Source organism: Fundulus heteroclitus, chromosome 4 (assembly GCF_011125445.2).
Source record: "Fundulus heteroclitus isolate FHET01 chromosome 4, MU-UCD_Fhet_4.1, whole genome shotgun sequence".
NCBI classification, from domain to species: domain Eukaryota; kingdom Metazoa; phylum Chordata; class Actinopteri; order Cyprinodontiformes; family Fundulidae; genus Fundulus; species Fundulus heteroclitus.
In genome coordinates, this window is record NC_046364.1 from 2,577,196 (window position 1) to 2,590,139 (window position 12,944).

Below are 12,944 nucleotides of genomic sequence, written 5' to 3' on the forward strand. Positions count from 1 at the left end.
CTTGAAAAACACCCCAAGTATAATGATCCTACAGTAATTGAGCAATTAAAGAGAGGAAGTAGGCTTTATTTCTACACTGAAAACGCCTCAAATTGAGCGTCTGACTCCAGCAGTTATCAGCGAGGTTCGTCTATTTCACAGTTATTACCCAAATTACCAGTTTCCTGTCTGAGCGGGTTTCCCCCAATCATCCTCTTAGTGTTGGTAGGTTCTCTAATCTTCTGGTGCTTTGGGGTGATTGTGGACCCAGCGGCTGCTGATGAAAGAGACCCGGGTCCTACAGTGGGCTCAGCTTGCAGGAGGAAAGTTCTCATGCTGGCTCAGAATATTGGCACATGGAAGAACGTTTCTGCTGTGAGTTTTAAGAAGCATTCATTCTCTCTGATATTCACTTTTCCCCCACATTACAGCCACAGTTTTGAGCATCCTTCCAGGTGTTTAAGTGACAGACTAACAAGTTAAACGGCGTTAAACAGATTCTCCCACCTGAGCTGCAGATCTGTGCAGCTCCTCCAGAGTTACCATGAACCTGTTGGCGGCTCCTGTGATTAACGCTCTCCTGTCCTGTGCGTTGGGTTTAGGTCTGCCAAAGAGACACCGTCGTCCTCTGTCCAGCTAAACAAAACTGGTTTAGCGTCTGGAATGTTACCGCAGCTTTTGAAAAGGACGACTTTATAGCAATTATAGGAAATTTGTCAGAATTTCTAAAACAACCAGTGCTTTATTTCTATCCTTTGCAAAATGATGATAAAAAAAGAGTTTTCAAGCCAATAGATCTAGAAAATATTACTGGTAACTTTCTGTTGTGGAATTCAAAGCAAATATTACATTAAAAATAACTGAAAAACGGCTAAAACCGACATTTGTTATTGTTTTTAAAATCCATTTTAGCCAACGTTAAAAAAGCACTGTGGAAGGTTCAAAGGGCCAGACACCTGGGTTAGATGGTAGGTCTGCAGGTGCTCCATCATCTCTAAGGTTCAGATGAATTATTTGTCTACCACCATAGATTTTAGTTTTTATTTGTATTCAAAAAGAGCTCTACTTTGCTTTGGTCGGTCAGATAAAACCTTAAAAATGCTTTTACGTTTGTGTTAGGCTGAAATATTTAGAGGTATGAAGACTTTTCCAAAGTTCTGTCGCTGCAGCATGTCCCTAGGTTACCTGTAATGTTTGAGTCTGACTTTATCCACACCTGCATGAACAACAGGAAGCTAAAATAAAATAAAAGGATGTTCTTAATTCTCTTTACAGGAACGCAGAACATCCGGAGCTGCTGGTTGGACTTTCACCGCTTGGGTGTCGCGGACTCACCGCTGGCGTTTTTCCCACAGATGAGATGCTCGTAGGGCTGCAGCAGCCCCCACAGCTCCGAGTCGCTGCTCACCGTTGCCTCCAGCAGCTCCACGGTCACCGGGCAGCAGGTGGCCCCGCCGGCCCGTCCCCGCGCCTCTTCTCCGGGCACGCGCAGCGCGCGTCGCGCCACCTCTTCCGCCAAACTCTCCACGAAAGCCGCGAGGCAGACTGCGGCGTACTCGTGCACGCGCACCGACACGCGTGTCTCCACCATCCACCTGAAGAAGCGGCCCACGGAGAGCACGAGCCCGCAGCGCGCGGACTCGCCCCGCGGGCGCGCGGTGTCCCCGGAGTTCATGCAGAGCAGAGACGCGGACCTGACCGCGGAGGAGACGCAGCGCTCCGCCAGACCCCAGCTCAGCACCAGCCGCACGGCGCTCTGCACCTCCACGCGTGTGCACCGCCTGTGGAGCTCGCTGAGCCGCTGCGCTTCCCGGGACACCCGCACCAGAGCTCTCCGGAGCAGGGCGGACAGTCTGTGGACTGCGTCCGGGGTGAAAGAGTCGGACCGGGAGACTTTGTGCAGCACGTCCTGCAGCTCCCGCTCCGTCCAGGGATGCTCCTCCAGCTCCGGCAGGCAGGGACACCTGGCCAGGGTGTCCGCCGCGTCCTCCGGCAGCGTGCTCACCGTGTCCCAGCTGCCGTTCCTGCTGTACATGGAGCCCGTCTGCTGCCACCACCAACCCCGGCGAGCAGCGCTGACCTGCGGCTGAGACCGCCCCGACCTGCTGGAGGTGGACAGGCTGGCGTCCCCGGCTGCATAACCCGAGTCCAAGCTCAGGTCCTCCAGCGTTTTCAGCAGCGTGGAATTGGACATGCTGCCACGAGAGTCACTGATTTGCACACAGGTGAGTCCCAGGTGTGAGGCGAAAAACTATCCTCACTAGAGGTGGGCGGATCGATCCTAGGATCGATACTATCGATACCAACGCGGGTATTGATATTGAACAATATTCTTTTAACAGGATCGATCCTTTTTATTCTCTCCCGCGCGCGCTGACTGCCGCACATTCACCAGTCTCCCCTTCTGTGTTACGGGCAGGCACTCTGCTGGCTGCTGCTCCCCCTCCCCTCTCGTACATGGCTCAGCGGCGCCAGCCAATCAGCACGCAGGTTCAGCCTGTCCCGCCCACTGTGCTCTCTCAACTCAACATACACAAACAACCGCCGCGCACGGTGCGCTGCTCCAGTTTAGACACGGAGAGAGAGAGAGAGACCGCCAGAGCGGAAAAACATGAAGAGAGAAATATGTTTTGTAAAAAGCCGGTTAAGTGGATTAAGTGGAAACACAACAAATGTATCTAAGCACGTGAAAAACCATGAGGAAGAAAACGTAGAGCGACAGAGGAAACTTCCCTGATTGCCCCGACAGACCCACAGACTGACGTCACTGACTGAGGCGTTTCAGTCCTCCGGAGGACATCCAGGTAGATCAGAGCAGCAGTTCATGTTAATTTTCAAAGTAGATATTATCTATCATATGTTACTGGAGCCCACACAGAAAATGTAATTAAGACCTTGAAATAACCCAGTACATATATCCTATTAAAAAGTGTTATTTAAGATAAGATAACATTAGCTAATCCTTTATTTATCCCACGACGGGGAAAATTATAGGGTTAAAGCAACAAGCAGGTGCACACAATACGGACAAAATTACATGAGGATTGAAAGATATAGGCGGTGGATTAGGAAAAAAACACTGAACATAACTTTATTATTATTATTTAATTGTAATAATAAAATAAAAATCAAATGTTAAAAGTATTGGTATCGGATCGATATCGGCGATACTGCCCCTTGTATTTACTTGGTATCGGATCGATTAAAAATTCCCGGTATCGCCCACCTCTAATCCTCACCCCTGGAGTCAAACCAGCAGCTTTTAAAGGCACAAACTGACCAATCACCGCAGGCTTTAACGTCACACCTGAGATCAGGGCTGATCTCCAGCGCCCCCGTGTGGCGCCGCTGACGCACTTCAACTGCTTCCCGCTAAAAACAAACAAACAGTGTTTTAAAGTAAATTCCCACATAAAACATGTTTTTATTTGTGATTTTTAATGAAAACCTTTTAGAAAATACCCAAAAATATGTTACGTCTATACGGTAAAGATTTATTGCTTTCTTGTGCGCTCTTCCCCAGACTTTTAAACTACTTTTTGGAACCTGCTGTCAGAGCTGATGTCCTCTTACATCCCATAAGCAGGTTTCCAGACCACCCCTTTTCTGATTCATTTCCCCAAAATTAGAAATATCCTTTTCTAGAGTGACACAGACAAAAAGTAGTGGATGCATTTGTATCGATGTAATTTATTTATTCAATAGTATCTCAAAAGTACTTCAGTTTGTCAAAAAGGCTGCAGTGAATTCTGGTGAGAATTAAAATGATAGATGTAGATATAAAGCCATTATTAATGAGGTTTTATCATATAATAATTATGTGAACGTTCTTCATATTTCCATCAGAGCCCTTCACTCTCAGACTGCAGATCTGGAGTCAGATCTAGTTACCAGACTCTTGTCCTGTGGAACCGACACCATGTCTATTTTCAGTGCTTAAAACATTATTTTGTGATAAACTACAGGGATTAGGGTTGGAGTAAAGCTTGACGCTCTCCACCTTGACGTGTCTATAGAAAAATGGATTTTCTTCACTGCACATTTGGGCTACTTTTCAAAAATGTTTGGAAGCATTTTAAATGTATTTAGTAGGGCTATGCATGAAGATCGATACAAAGATTAATATCAATGTTTTTTTAAAACGATTTAAAACAACAAAGCTTGTGCACAAATAAAAAGTCTCACTCTAACACAAAGTTTTGTCTCTGGTGCATTTTTGGTTAAACCAAGTATGTTCTTTATTCATAAAGTTACTCACAGCAGGTAGAGTAGGCAGAAATTATACTCAAGAGTAGTGATACTTGAGTAATAATGACTCAAGTAAAACGTACAGTGCAGTAAAACTACTAAAAGTACATTTTGTAAATAAAGTTACTCAAGTGAATGAGTAAATGTAACTAGTTACTGCCTACCTCTGGTATTTGTACAGTGGGAGTTGACCAGTATCTTGTTTTAAGGGACCTTACCAGTCAGGTTAATTTGGTTGACAACAAATATTTGCCGTAGTTGTCGATGATCCTTTCCCCCTAGAAAAAACAAGTTTAAAAACTGACTGGTCTTATAATGGTCAAATCTAAACCACACCTAAGTATTAGAAGAATCTAATTCAGTTTTGAAAGAGTTGGGGGGGACGGGGACCACCTCTACAGAAGCAGCCATTTTGTTAGTTTGCAGGTCTGGAGCATACAGGTGTGTCAGATCTCAGCGGGGGGGGGAACGTAGCAAAGCAACTGTTGCTGCCTTCTCCAGACTATTTTAAGTCCGTCGTTGTAATGTTCTGTTTTTTGGTTTTGGTTTAGTGTTTGATTGTGTTGCTTCTCTCATGCTTTTGGGTTTATTTCCTTTGTAGATTCTGTCTTGTTTTAGGGTTTTGTTTAGTCTGTGTATTGTTTTAAGTAGTCCGGTCTTTGTGTTAGTTCTTATTCTGTGCTTAGAGTTTATTCTCGGTCTTAGTTTTATCCTTCTGTCAGTCTCGTTATTGTTTCCACCTGCCTGTGGTTAATTAGTGCCCTCCGCTCACCTGTTTCTCTGCTTATTTAAGTCTCACTCCCTCCTCAGTTATCTGTCGGTACGTCATACTCTAATGCACCTGTTCCTCCATCTTTGCAGTCTGTGTTTTTGGTAAGAGCTCCCAGCACCTTGTTTCTATTTTTGGATAACTTGTTCTGTTTGTTTTTGCCCAGTCAGTTCGCCTGTTCCGTCAAGTGTGTCTGGATGTTTGCCTTACCCTTGTTTTTGGATCCTGCTTTTGTTCATTGGCCCGTCAATAAACCCAGTTAAAGAAATCAGTGTTTTTGGCTAAAGATCGGGTTCTGTTTCACACCATTCATCACAGTCGTTCTGCACAGAGATTATCCACAGGGGAGAAAACCTTTCTAGATTCCCAGGCCGTGATGCGGAGAGAACACTGTCAACCACAGCGGTGGAGGTGTGATGGTGTGGGCTCGCTGTGACGCCTCCACCTGCATTGATGGAGTTGAACTTGTTTATAGACCAAAGTATCTGGAGTCGGATGTGAGGCTGTAGCTTGGCCCAGACTGGGTCAGTGGTTCCAAACATGGCAGCAGATCTGCTACAGCTCATTGATTAAGACTGAAGGTGCTCAGCTAGCTAACCGCACACGTAACCATCCGTTCCGTCGCTTCGTCCCACCGGCTGAAATACTGGGAATTGTAGGAATTTGCCACAAGAAATGTAGACAACAGCACGCTCGACTATGACGGGTAAGAACTTGCTTCTGGTTGTACAGGTACAAGCCGTTTAAATTCAAGTATTTCATCTGGGAGTGGACCTGAATTCAAAGTGCGTCTAAAGCCGAGCTGTGAAACATGCTGGTAAAACAAGATGGCGGCCTTGCCGTTGTAAACGATGAAAGAATAACAAAATGTTGTCTGCTAGCGGTATCACACGATGAGCTAAGAACGGGCTTCATTTGTGTAGCTTCAAACCAACTTTAAAAGGTAAATTAAATTAAATTAGTAAAACGAAGATTTTCCTAAACATATATTCAGGATTGCCGCTATTCTCTTCGTGGAAGCCCAAAGAGTGCTTTGGAAAATAAAATCTCAATCTTATTTATTTATTTTCTTCAAAAATGTGATCTTAATAAATTGTAAGTTCAAGTCAATCGATTAAATTGATTTATTAATGCAGGGTTCTCACCAACGCATTTCAGCACGATGGACCGTTACGCTGAAATTAAACCATTACGCTCATTTTTTATGAGCCTAACGGTCAGTACGACACGAGAGAGCAACATAGGCTACGTTCACACTGCAGCCTGAAGTGACCCAATTCCGATTTTTTTTTGCCCATATGCGACCTGTAGCTGATCTTTTTATGACAGTCTGAACGACACAGATCGGATTTTTTCAAATGCGACCCAGGTCACTTGGATATGTGGTCCTGAATCCGATACGTATCAGATGTTTTCAAATGCGACCTGTGTCTGTACGGCCGGTTCGCATTTATCCGACCTACACGTCATTAATACTTGACAAACATCACTAATGGTGGACCTGGCTATGCCAAAGAGGTTGGCTATTGTAAGGTAGCAAGCACCTGTTGCAAGTCCATACAGCCTCATGGCAACGCGTTTACTCACCGCTTTGGCCGAAGATGTGTGTTTTTACGTGAGAGCGCTAAAGAGATCTGTTCAGACGCACATAAAGGTTTCCTTTGTCATTTGAAAATTATGAATGAAGTCCGTTTCAGTAAAGCCGCTCACGTCGCTAAAATTTGGCTCTCTTCCTCTCCTCTTCTTAAAAAGATTGCGTTGGTAAAGTGCTGGCTCCGGTTGGAGAATAACGTAAAGAGCTCAAGATATGCTGCAGCATTACAATCCATGTTTACTTCCGCAAACAATGAGCACGCTTGCTACATATGACGTCATCGCGTCCTCTACTGTGCATGCGGGACACTTAGGTGTATGACTGCAGTTCACACAGGAGATCACATACAAGTCGCATTTATTTGGAAATGTGAACGGACACGCAAAAAAATCCGATTTCACAAAAAAATCGGAATTGAGCATCAAGGCCTGCAGTGTGAACGTAGCCTTAGAGAAGTCGGTAAAGTGCTTGAACGTGCATCAGCGCAGCTATAAACCTACCAAACATCGGCTAATGTTAGCTGGGGGGGTTGCGGGGGGGGGATCCTGGTGAGGACCCTGTTGTGTTGCAGTCAGCATCGTGTGAGATGTGGATTTTTAGCCTGTGGTCGTTCACCTTCTAATCACCACGCAGCATGGAGATGGGTGCGTTTATTTTTGACCTGATTCATAGCCTTTTGTAAAGTGTGACGTATTTGGTACTGATTGACGCACTAAGTCAGTCTTCCTCAATCTGATTTCAGGTACGAAAGCTCGTCCTCGATAGATGTCGCTCGGTTGAAGGGAAAATCGAAGGCCTCACAGCCGAGTTCGTCAACCTCCAGTTCCTCAGTTTGATAAACGTCGGCCTAATCTCAGTGTCCAACCTACCTAAACTAGCAAAACTGAAGAAGGTAAGGCCCGTCTCGCCCTGGCGCCGCCCCACAATGAGGTCGGGCGCCGGCTGCAGCTGACCGCGCCCTCTGCTTGCCTTCCAGCTGGAGTTGAGCGACAACAGAATCGGCGGCGGCCTCGACATCTTAGCTAGGGCTGGGCGATATGGATTAAAAAATAAATCTCCGATTTTATCATACCAAATGCGATTAATCGATTTTTTCCCCTCCTTTTTGTTTCATAAAAAGAAATTAAAGAAATTATTTTAAAACCTTGCTTTTTATGTCAAGTATTTCGTCAGGGAGTTGACCTGAATTCAAATTGCAACTAAAAACAAGCTGTGAAACATGCTTGTAAAATAAGATGGCAGCCGTGCCATTATAAACAATGAAAATATAACAAAACATTTGCTGCTATTGGTATTACACATTGAGCTAAGAACAGGCTTCACTGCACTTGTGAACTTCAAACTAAGTAAAAAAAAAAAAGTAAATAAGTAAATTAAATACCTCGTATTATGGTAAAAAAATAGTTTCCACTTAACAATATTTTGACAATACATTTGTCTAAACATATATTCAGCATCACATGCTGTTCTCTTCATGGAAACCCAATGAGTGTATTGGCAAAATAAAATCCGAAACCAAAAATGAAATCTTAAAGAATTGTAAATTCGAATTAATCGATTAAATCGATTTATCGCCCAGCTCTAGTCTTAGCAGAGAAACTCCCCAACCTCACACATCTAAACCTGAGCGGAAACAAATTGAAAGACATCGGCACGTTGGAGCCGTTGGTACGTTTTTCCGTCTGCAGTCTTCTGTGCGCGCTTCCGGGTTTTAATTTCCATCCCACCTGTGCAGAAAAAGCTGGAACACCTGAAGAGTCTGGACCTGTTCAACTGTGAAGTAACGAACCTGAACGACTACAGAGAGAGCGTCTTCAATCTGCTGCCTCAGCTCACATACCTGGACGGCTACGACATGGAGGACATGGAAGCCTCCGACTCTGACGGAGAGGTGGACGGAGACGGCGTGGATGATGACGAGGACGAAGGTACGAGGCCCTAAGAGGAAACGACGAAGGTTGCTGGAAGGCTTCTCTGTTTTCCCGTTAAATAGACTCAAATTATCCCAGAGAAATCATGGATAGTTTCTGGTCCAAGTTGATGGTGCACAGTGAGAAAAGGCTTTTTTTTCATGTTCTGATGGTTCTAACGGAGCACTGAAGAAGTCCTGAGAACAAAGTCTGTGGCTGGAATGTCTGAGTGACATCTAGGAGGACGAATGAGGGGAGAACAGCCTAAAGAGTGTAACTTTTGCCTTATCAGCATCTAGTCTTAGACTTAGAAATATGGTCAAAAATGAACTGCAGACACCTCAGCACAGCAGTAATAGTTTTTCATGGCACCAGACCACAGTGCCAAGATAAAAAAAAAAAAGGTTTACGAGCATCAGTAACATTTTCACCGACACTTTAAAGAAATTGGAAACAGAGTTGGACCTAAAATGGATTAGATGTCAAACGAAGAACTGGGTCGTCCAGATTTTTCAGTGAAAAAGAAAACATTTAACATACAATGATGGCACATGGGGACGCGCTGATATGAAACGACAACAAGCAGGGCAGGAAGATCAGCTGTTAATATCAGCCCAGTTTTATTTATGGGACCGATGTCCACGTGTTAAAACTGACTAATGTCGACGGCCGATCTTGAGTTAACGTCGATTTATCGTGTATCCCAAGTGTTACGTTGTATTACAAGCCTAATCACGACGATAAATTGTGTAAATTCAAAATGTATCTGTGAAGTCAGAGGTGGAAGTATGGTCTGTTCACTTAAAAATATCTAATGGAAAGTGTCAAAAGTGTTTTTAAAAATCTCCAATCTTGGTCCCAGAAAGACCAAAGGTGGAGAAAATCTTTAGTGTGTGGTGGCATTTCCCCAGGCCTCCACTAGGGGGCCACAGGGGGCCTCCACACCACAGACATAATAAAAGAGTAGACGCGTCATAGACCCTTTTCACAGTGACGTCATGCAACTTCCGTTCTGCGGTGAAGCAGGGTATCTTTACTTCCGCTTTCTCCGCCAGCAGTGTTTTTATATAGGGAATTCACACAGTCCCTTAGCCTCGTGAGACCATCCTGATCTCGCGAGCTTTCAAGGTTTCACTCGCAGATCAGTCTGGCTACCCTCCGTTAAAGAAAATTTGGAGCCGTTCACCAAACGAACGTCCAATCAGCGTTGGCTTTGAGGCGGGTTGAGGTGTGACGCAACAAGGAGCGCGACAGTTCAGTCTAAAGAACATGGCGGCTTCAGCCGATGAAACTAGCGTTAGCGTGGCTATCGAGCAAGTTTTATCGGAATTACAGAGTATTTCTTTGCTGAGCTAACGAGCCTTTACCTGCAGCAGCAAGAGTAGCTTGGCTTGTGGTTGTGTTTTTGTCCTCGCTCGTAACAGAGTGACGACGAATCTGATTGGTTCATTTGGCCCGTCTATCACCAACATAGGCCAATCAGCTAACCAGTATTTTCGCCCCTTCCCAAAGTTACTTCAACGGAAGGTTTCCAGATGGATATGCGGAGCAAATCTATCTGGCGTTGTCAGGTAAACAGTCCCTCACCAATCTACCCAAATTTCGTTTGGGAGACGTGCACAGACTGGCACAAAAGCTTTCGGCCACACCAGCCTCCAAACTTGACAAAGATTACAAGTTCTTTGTGGAACAATACCTTTTCGATTATGAAGGTAAGAGCTTTGTCTTCTTAGCTCTGTTGTTAGCATAGATGCTAGGATAATAGTAGCTATGCTACCAACAGGACTTTTGTCATTTATTAGTTTTCTATTTCTCCATTATATTGCTACGCTAGCTTTATTGCTATATCAGCTATTCTGTTTCACAGCTTTTAGCCAATGAGTCACACCAGGGATATAGTTGATGTATAATGTTGAGCCTTTTCATACTTTGTTTTGGACCAGTGTCAATGCTGTTGGCCACTTGGTCACAGCTCTATGAATAAAAATGAGGAGCCTCATTCCCTCCCGTTTTTTTTTTTTTTGTGTAGTATTTTACTGAGGTTGCAGACTTTTGCAGTATCCCTCAAAATTCCTCTGTGGGTTCAGTGTGTTTCTCAGTCTCGTCAGTAGATCTGGAGCCTCAATTAATAAAATAATTCTGCCCATTCCTGTTAAAACTGTGATAGTTTAGGACATCATAGACTGAGAAAGACGCTGTCAATAATGTTGAATGCACACTGCATGCACACTAATAATCAGTTCATTATAGTATTTATGGATTATGCTGCTGTCGGGGCAAACCCCTTGTGTCCTATACTGTTATTTTTCAGGAACTGACCAAAAAAACATGGATTTAAAAAAACTTCATACATCACACTTCATATATTTAAGTTATTTATTACATAGATACTTCATAGCAGCTCTGTCCATTTTACCTTTTACCTGTCCTGTTTATCCTGCTGCCTTGCTTCGGTTCCCCTCTGCCTTACAGAAGAGCCTGCTGCCGAGCTCTGGTGGGTTCTCCCCTGAACTGTCAATTCTCTGCCGAGCTGTGGACCCTGCTGCCTGTTCCTGGTTTCAAGAAGTCTCTCTCGGGGCTGTCAGCTCCTGCCAACACCATCACCCTGTTCCCGTGCAGTTCTACCTCGCTGGTTACATCACCCTCCATCCCATCAAACCTTCAATAAAGACTTTCATTTTAAGTCCCTTGTGTGTGGTTCTGGGTTAATCCATAGACAAATTAGATTTAGACAACTTTATTTGTCATTATGTATGCACAGAGTGCGTACAGAACGAAATTCCGTTTGCATACAGCTTGAGAATTACAGTAAATTACAAGATAAAGTGCAGCAGTGATTTAACAGTAAACAATTGAAATGTAAACAATGCAGGAGAAAGAGACAGTGTGTGATCACAGTGTACAGGTGAGTATTTTTAAAAACCATTTGTATGTGCAGAAATTAATTAATTTCTCAGATTAATTTCCTTTCATTAACAAATTGATTTTGACAGCTCTAATAAAATTTTACGTGGTGAGCCACTGAAATTATCTTGGGAATAGCTAAATTAACTTATAACTCAATTATCTTTAAGAAAGAAAGATGGAGTTTAATTTGTTAAAGACCACTTGCAGAAACATAGGTCTCCTCGGAAGAGAAGTGCTGACTGCAGGCGTAAGTGCTGCCGCGAAGGATTTTAAAATTTGGCCCCTCGTCTCTTCTTATTGCCGTCACCCAACGGGCTCCAGTCTCAGCATCAGCCGGGAAGTCATGAACACTGAGATATGGAAAGTTTTTTTTTTTGTTGTTCGAACACTGTGGGACACTGCAGTAGCGGTTTCTCTGTGATTGTGCCATGCTTGGTGGATATGATGCTGCTGAGAGATGGACACAAGGGGAGAAAAAATAGAGTAATTATAATACTTTTTAAAACCTTTATTTAACCAGATAAACTCCCATTGAGATTAAGATCTCTTTTTTAAAGGTTGATCTGACTAAGAGGTCAGCAGCACATGTCATTACTAATACAGTATAATAAAAACAATTTCAGGCTTCTACTTAAAATATACAGTATTTTGCACAAAAACTAAAAAAAAGTGCATTAATATAAGTGCAAATAATATTATGAAGAAAATTCATTATAATACACAGAAAATTCAGAAACAGAAGTACTGTCCAATAGACCCACGGTAATTTTTTTAGGAATGAACAAAAAGATTCAAATGGAATAAGATCTTTTTAATTCAGTGACTGCAATTATATATATAACACGTCACCATAATCAAGTAAAGGGAACAATGTAGCAGATAAATGTCTCTTTTTTCACTCAGTGAACAAGATTTATTTCTATAATAGCAAAGCTACAGTAATCATTTTATAACATCTACATCAGATTAATGACAGGTAAAGTAAGCTAACAAGCTGCTCCATGTTAGCTTTGATCTTCATATTACTGTCCCAATCAAAGCATCTATATAACAGCAATGATTGCTACCAATACTAAGGAAAATAAAGATAGTCAATGCGACACATTGTGGTCTCAGTCTTACCTTATGAAATCGCGCTGATTATCAGTGAAACACCTCTTCACCTCCCGAATTTTCTATGTAAAAGCATGTAGCCGGAAGTAAAGATACCCTGCTCCGCTTCAAAACGGAAGTTGAGTGAAATAATGAAGACCACAATGTTTAGATTTAACAAATTGATCCTTATATTCATAACACATACACACACACACACACATATATATATATATATATATATATACATATATATATATATATATATATATATATATATATATATATATATATATATATATATATATATATATATATATATATATATATTATATATATATTATATATATCTATATATATATATATATATATATATATATATATCCTGTGTTGCCACTCTGCAGCTTTAGTGTGTCCAGTTTTGCAACATGGTGCAGCCTTAGTT

The 12,944-nt window shown here is 42.8% G+C and overlaps 2 protein-coding genes across 2 annotated transcripts in view; one reads left to right on the plus strand and one right to left on the minus strand.

Annotated features, from left to right (window-relative positions):
- LOC105937706 (ankyrin repeat and BTB/POZ domain-containing protein 2) overlaps positions 1–2,229 on the minus strand; it is a 36,607-nt gene extending 34,378 nt beyond the window's left edge. The window contains exon 1 of the mRNA XM_012879178.3: positions 1,315–2,229. Within this exon, the coding sequence (XP_012734632.2) occupies positions 1,315–2,173 (859 nt within the window). The 5' untranslated portion in view covers positions 2,174–2,229. The remainder of the gene's footprint in view (positions 1–1,314) is intronic.
- Positions 2,230–5,695: 3,466 nt separating this feature from the next.
- On the plus strand, positions 5,696–8,726 carry LOC118562824 (acidic leucine-rich nuclear phosphoprotein 32 family member B-like). Its single transcript, XM_036135693.1, has 5 exons — positions 5,696–5,728; positions 7,333–7,482; positions 7,567–7,617; positions 8,187–8,258; positions 8,326–8,726. Exons 1-5 carry the CDS (start codon positions 5,696–5,698, stop codon positions 8,530–8,532), a joined length of 513 nt encoding a protein of 170 aa, XP_035991586.1. The 3' UTR covers positions 8,533–8,726.
- Positions 8,727–12,944: the final 4,218 nt, after the last annotated feature.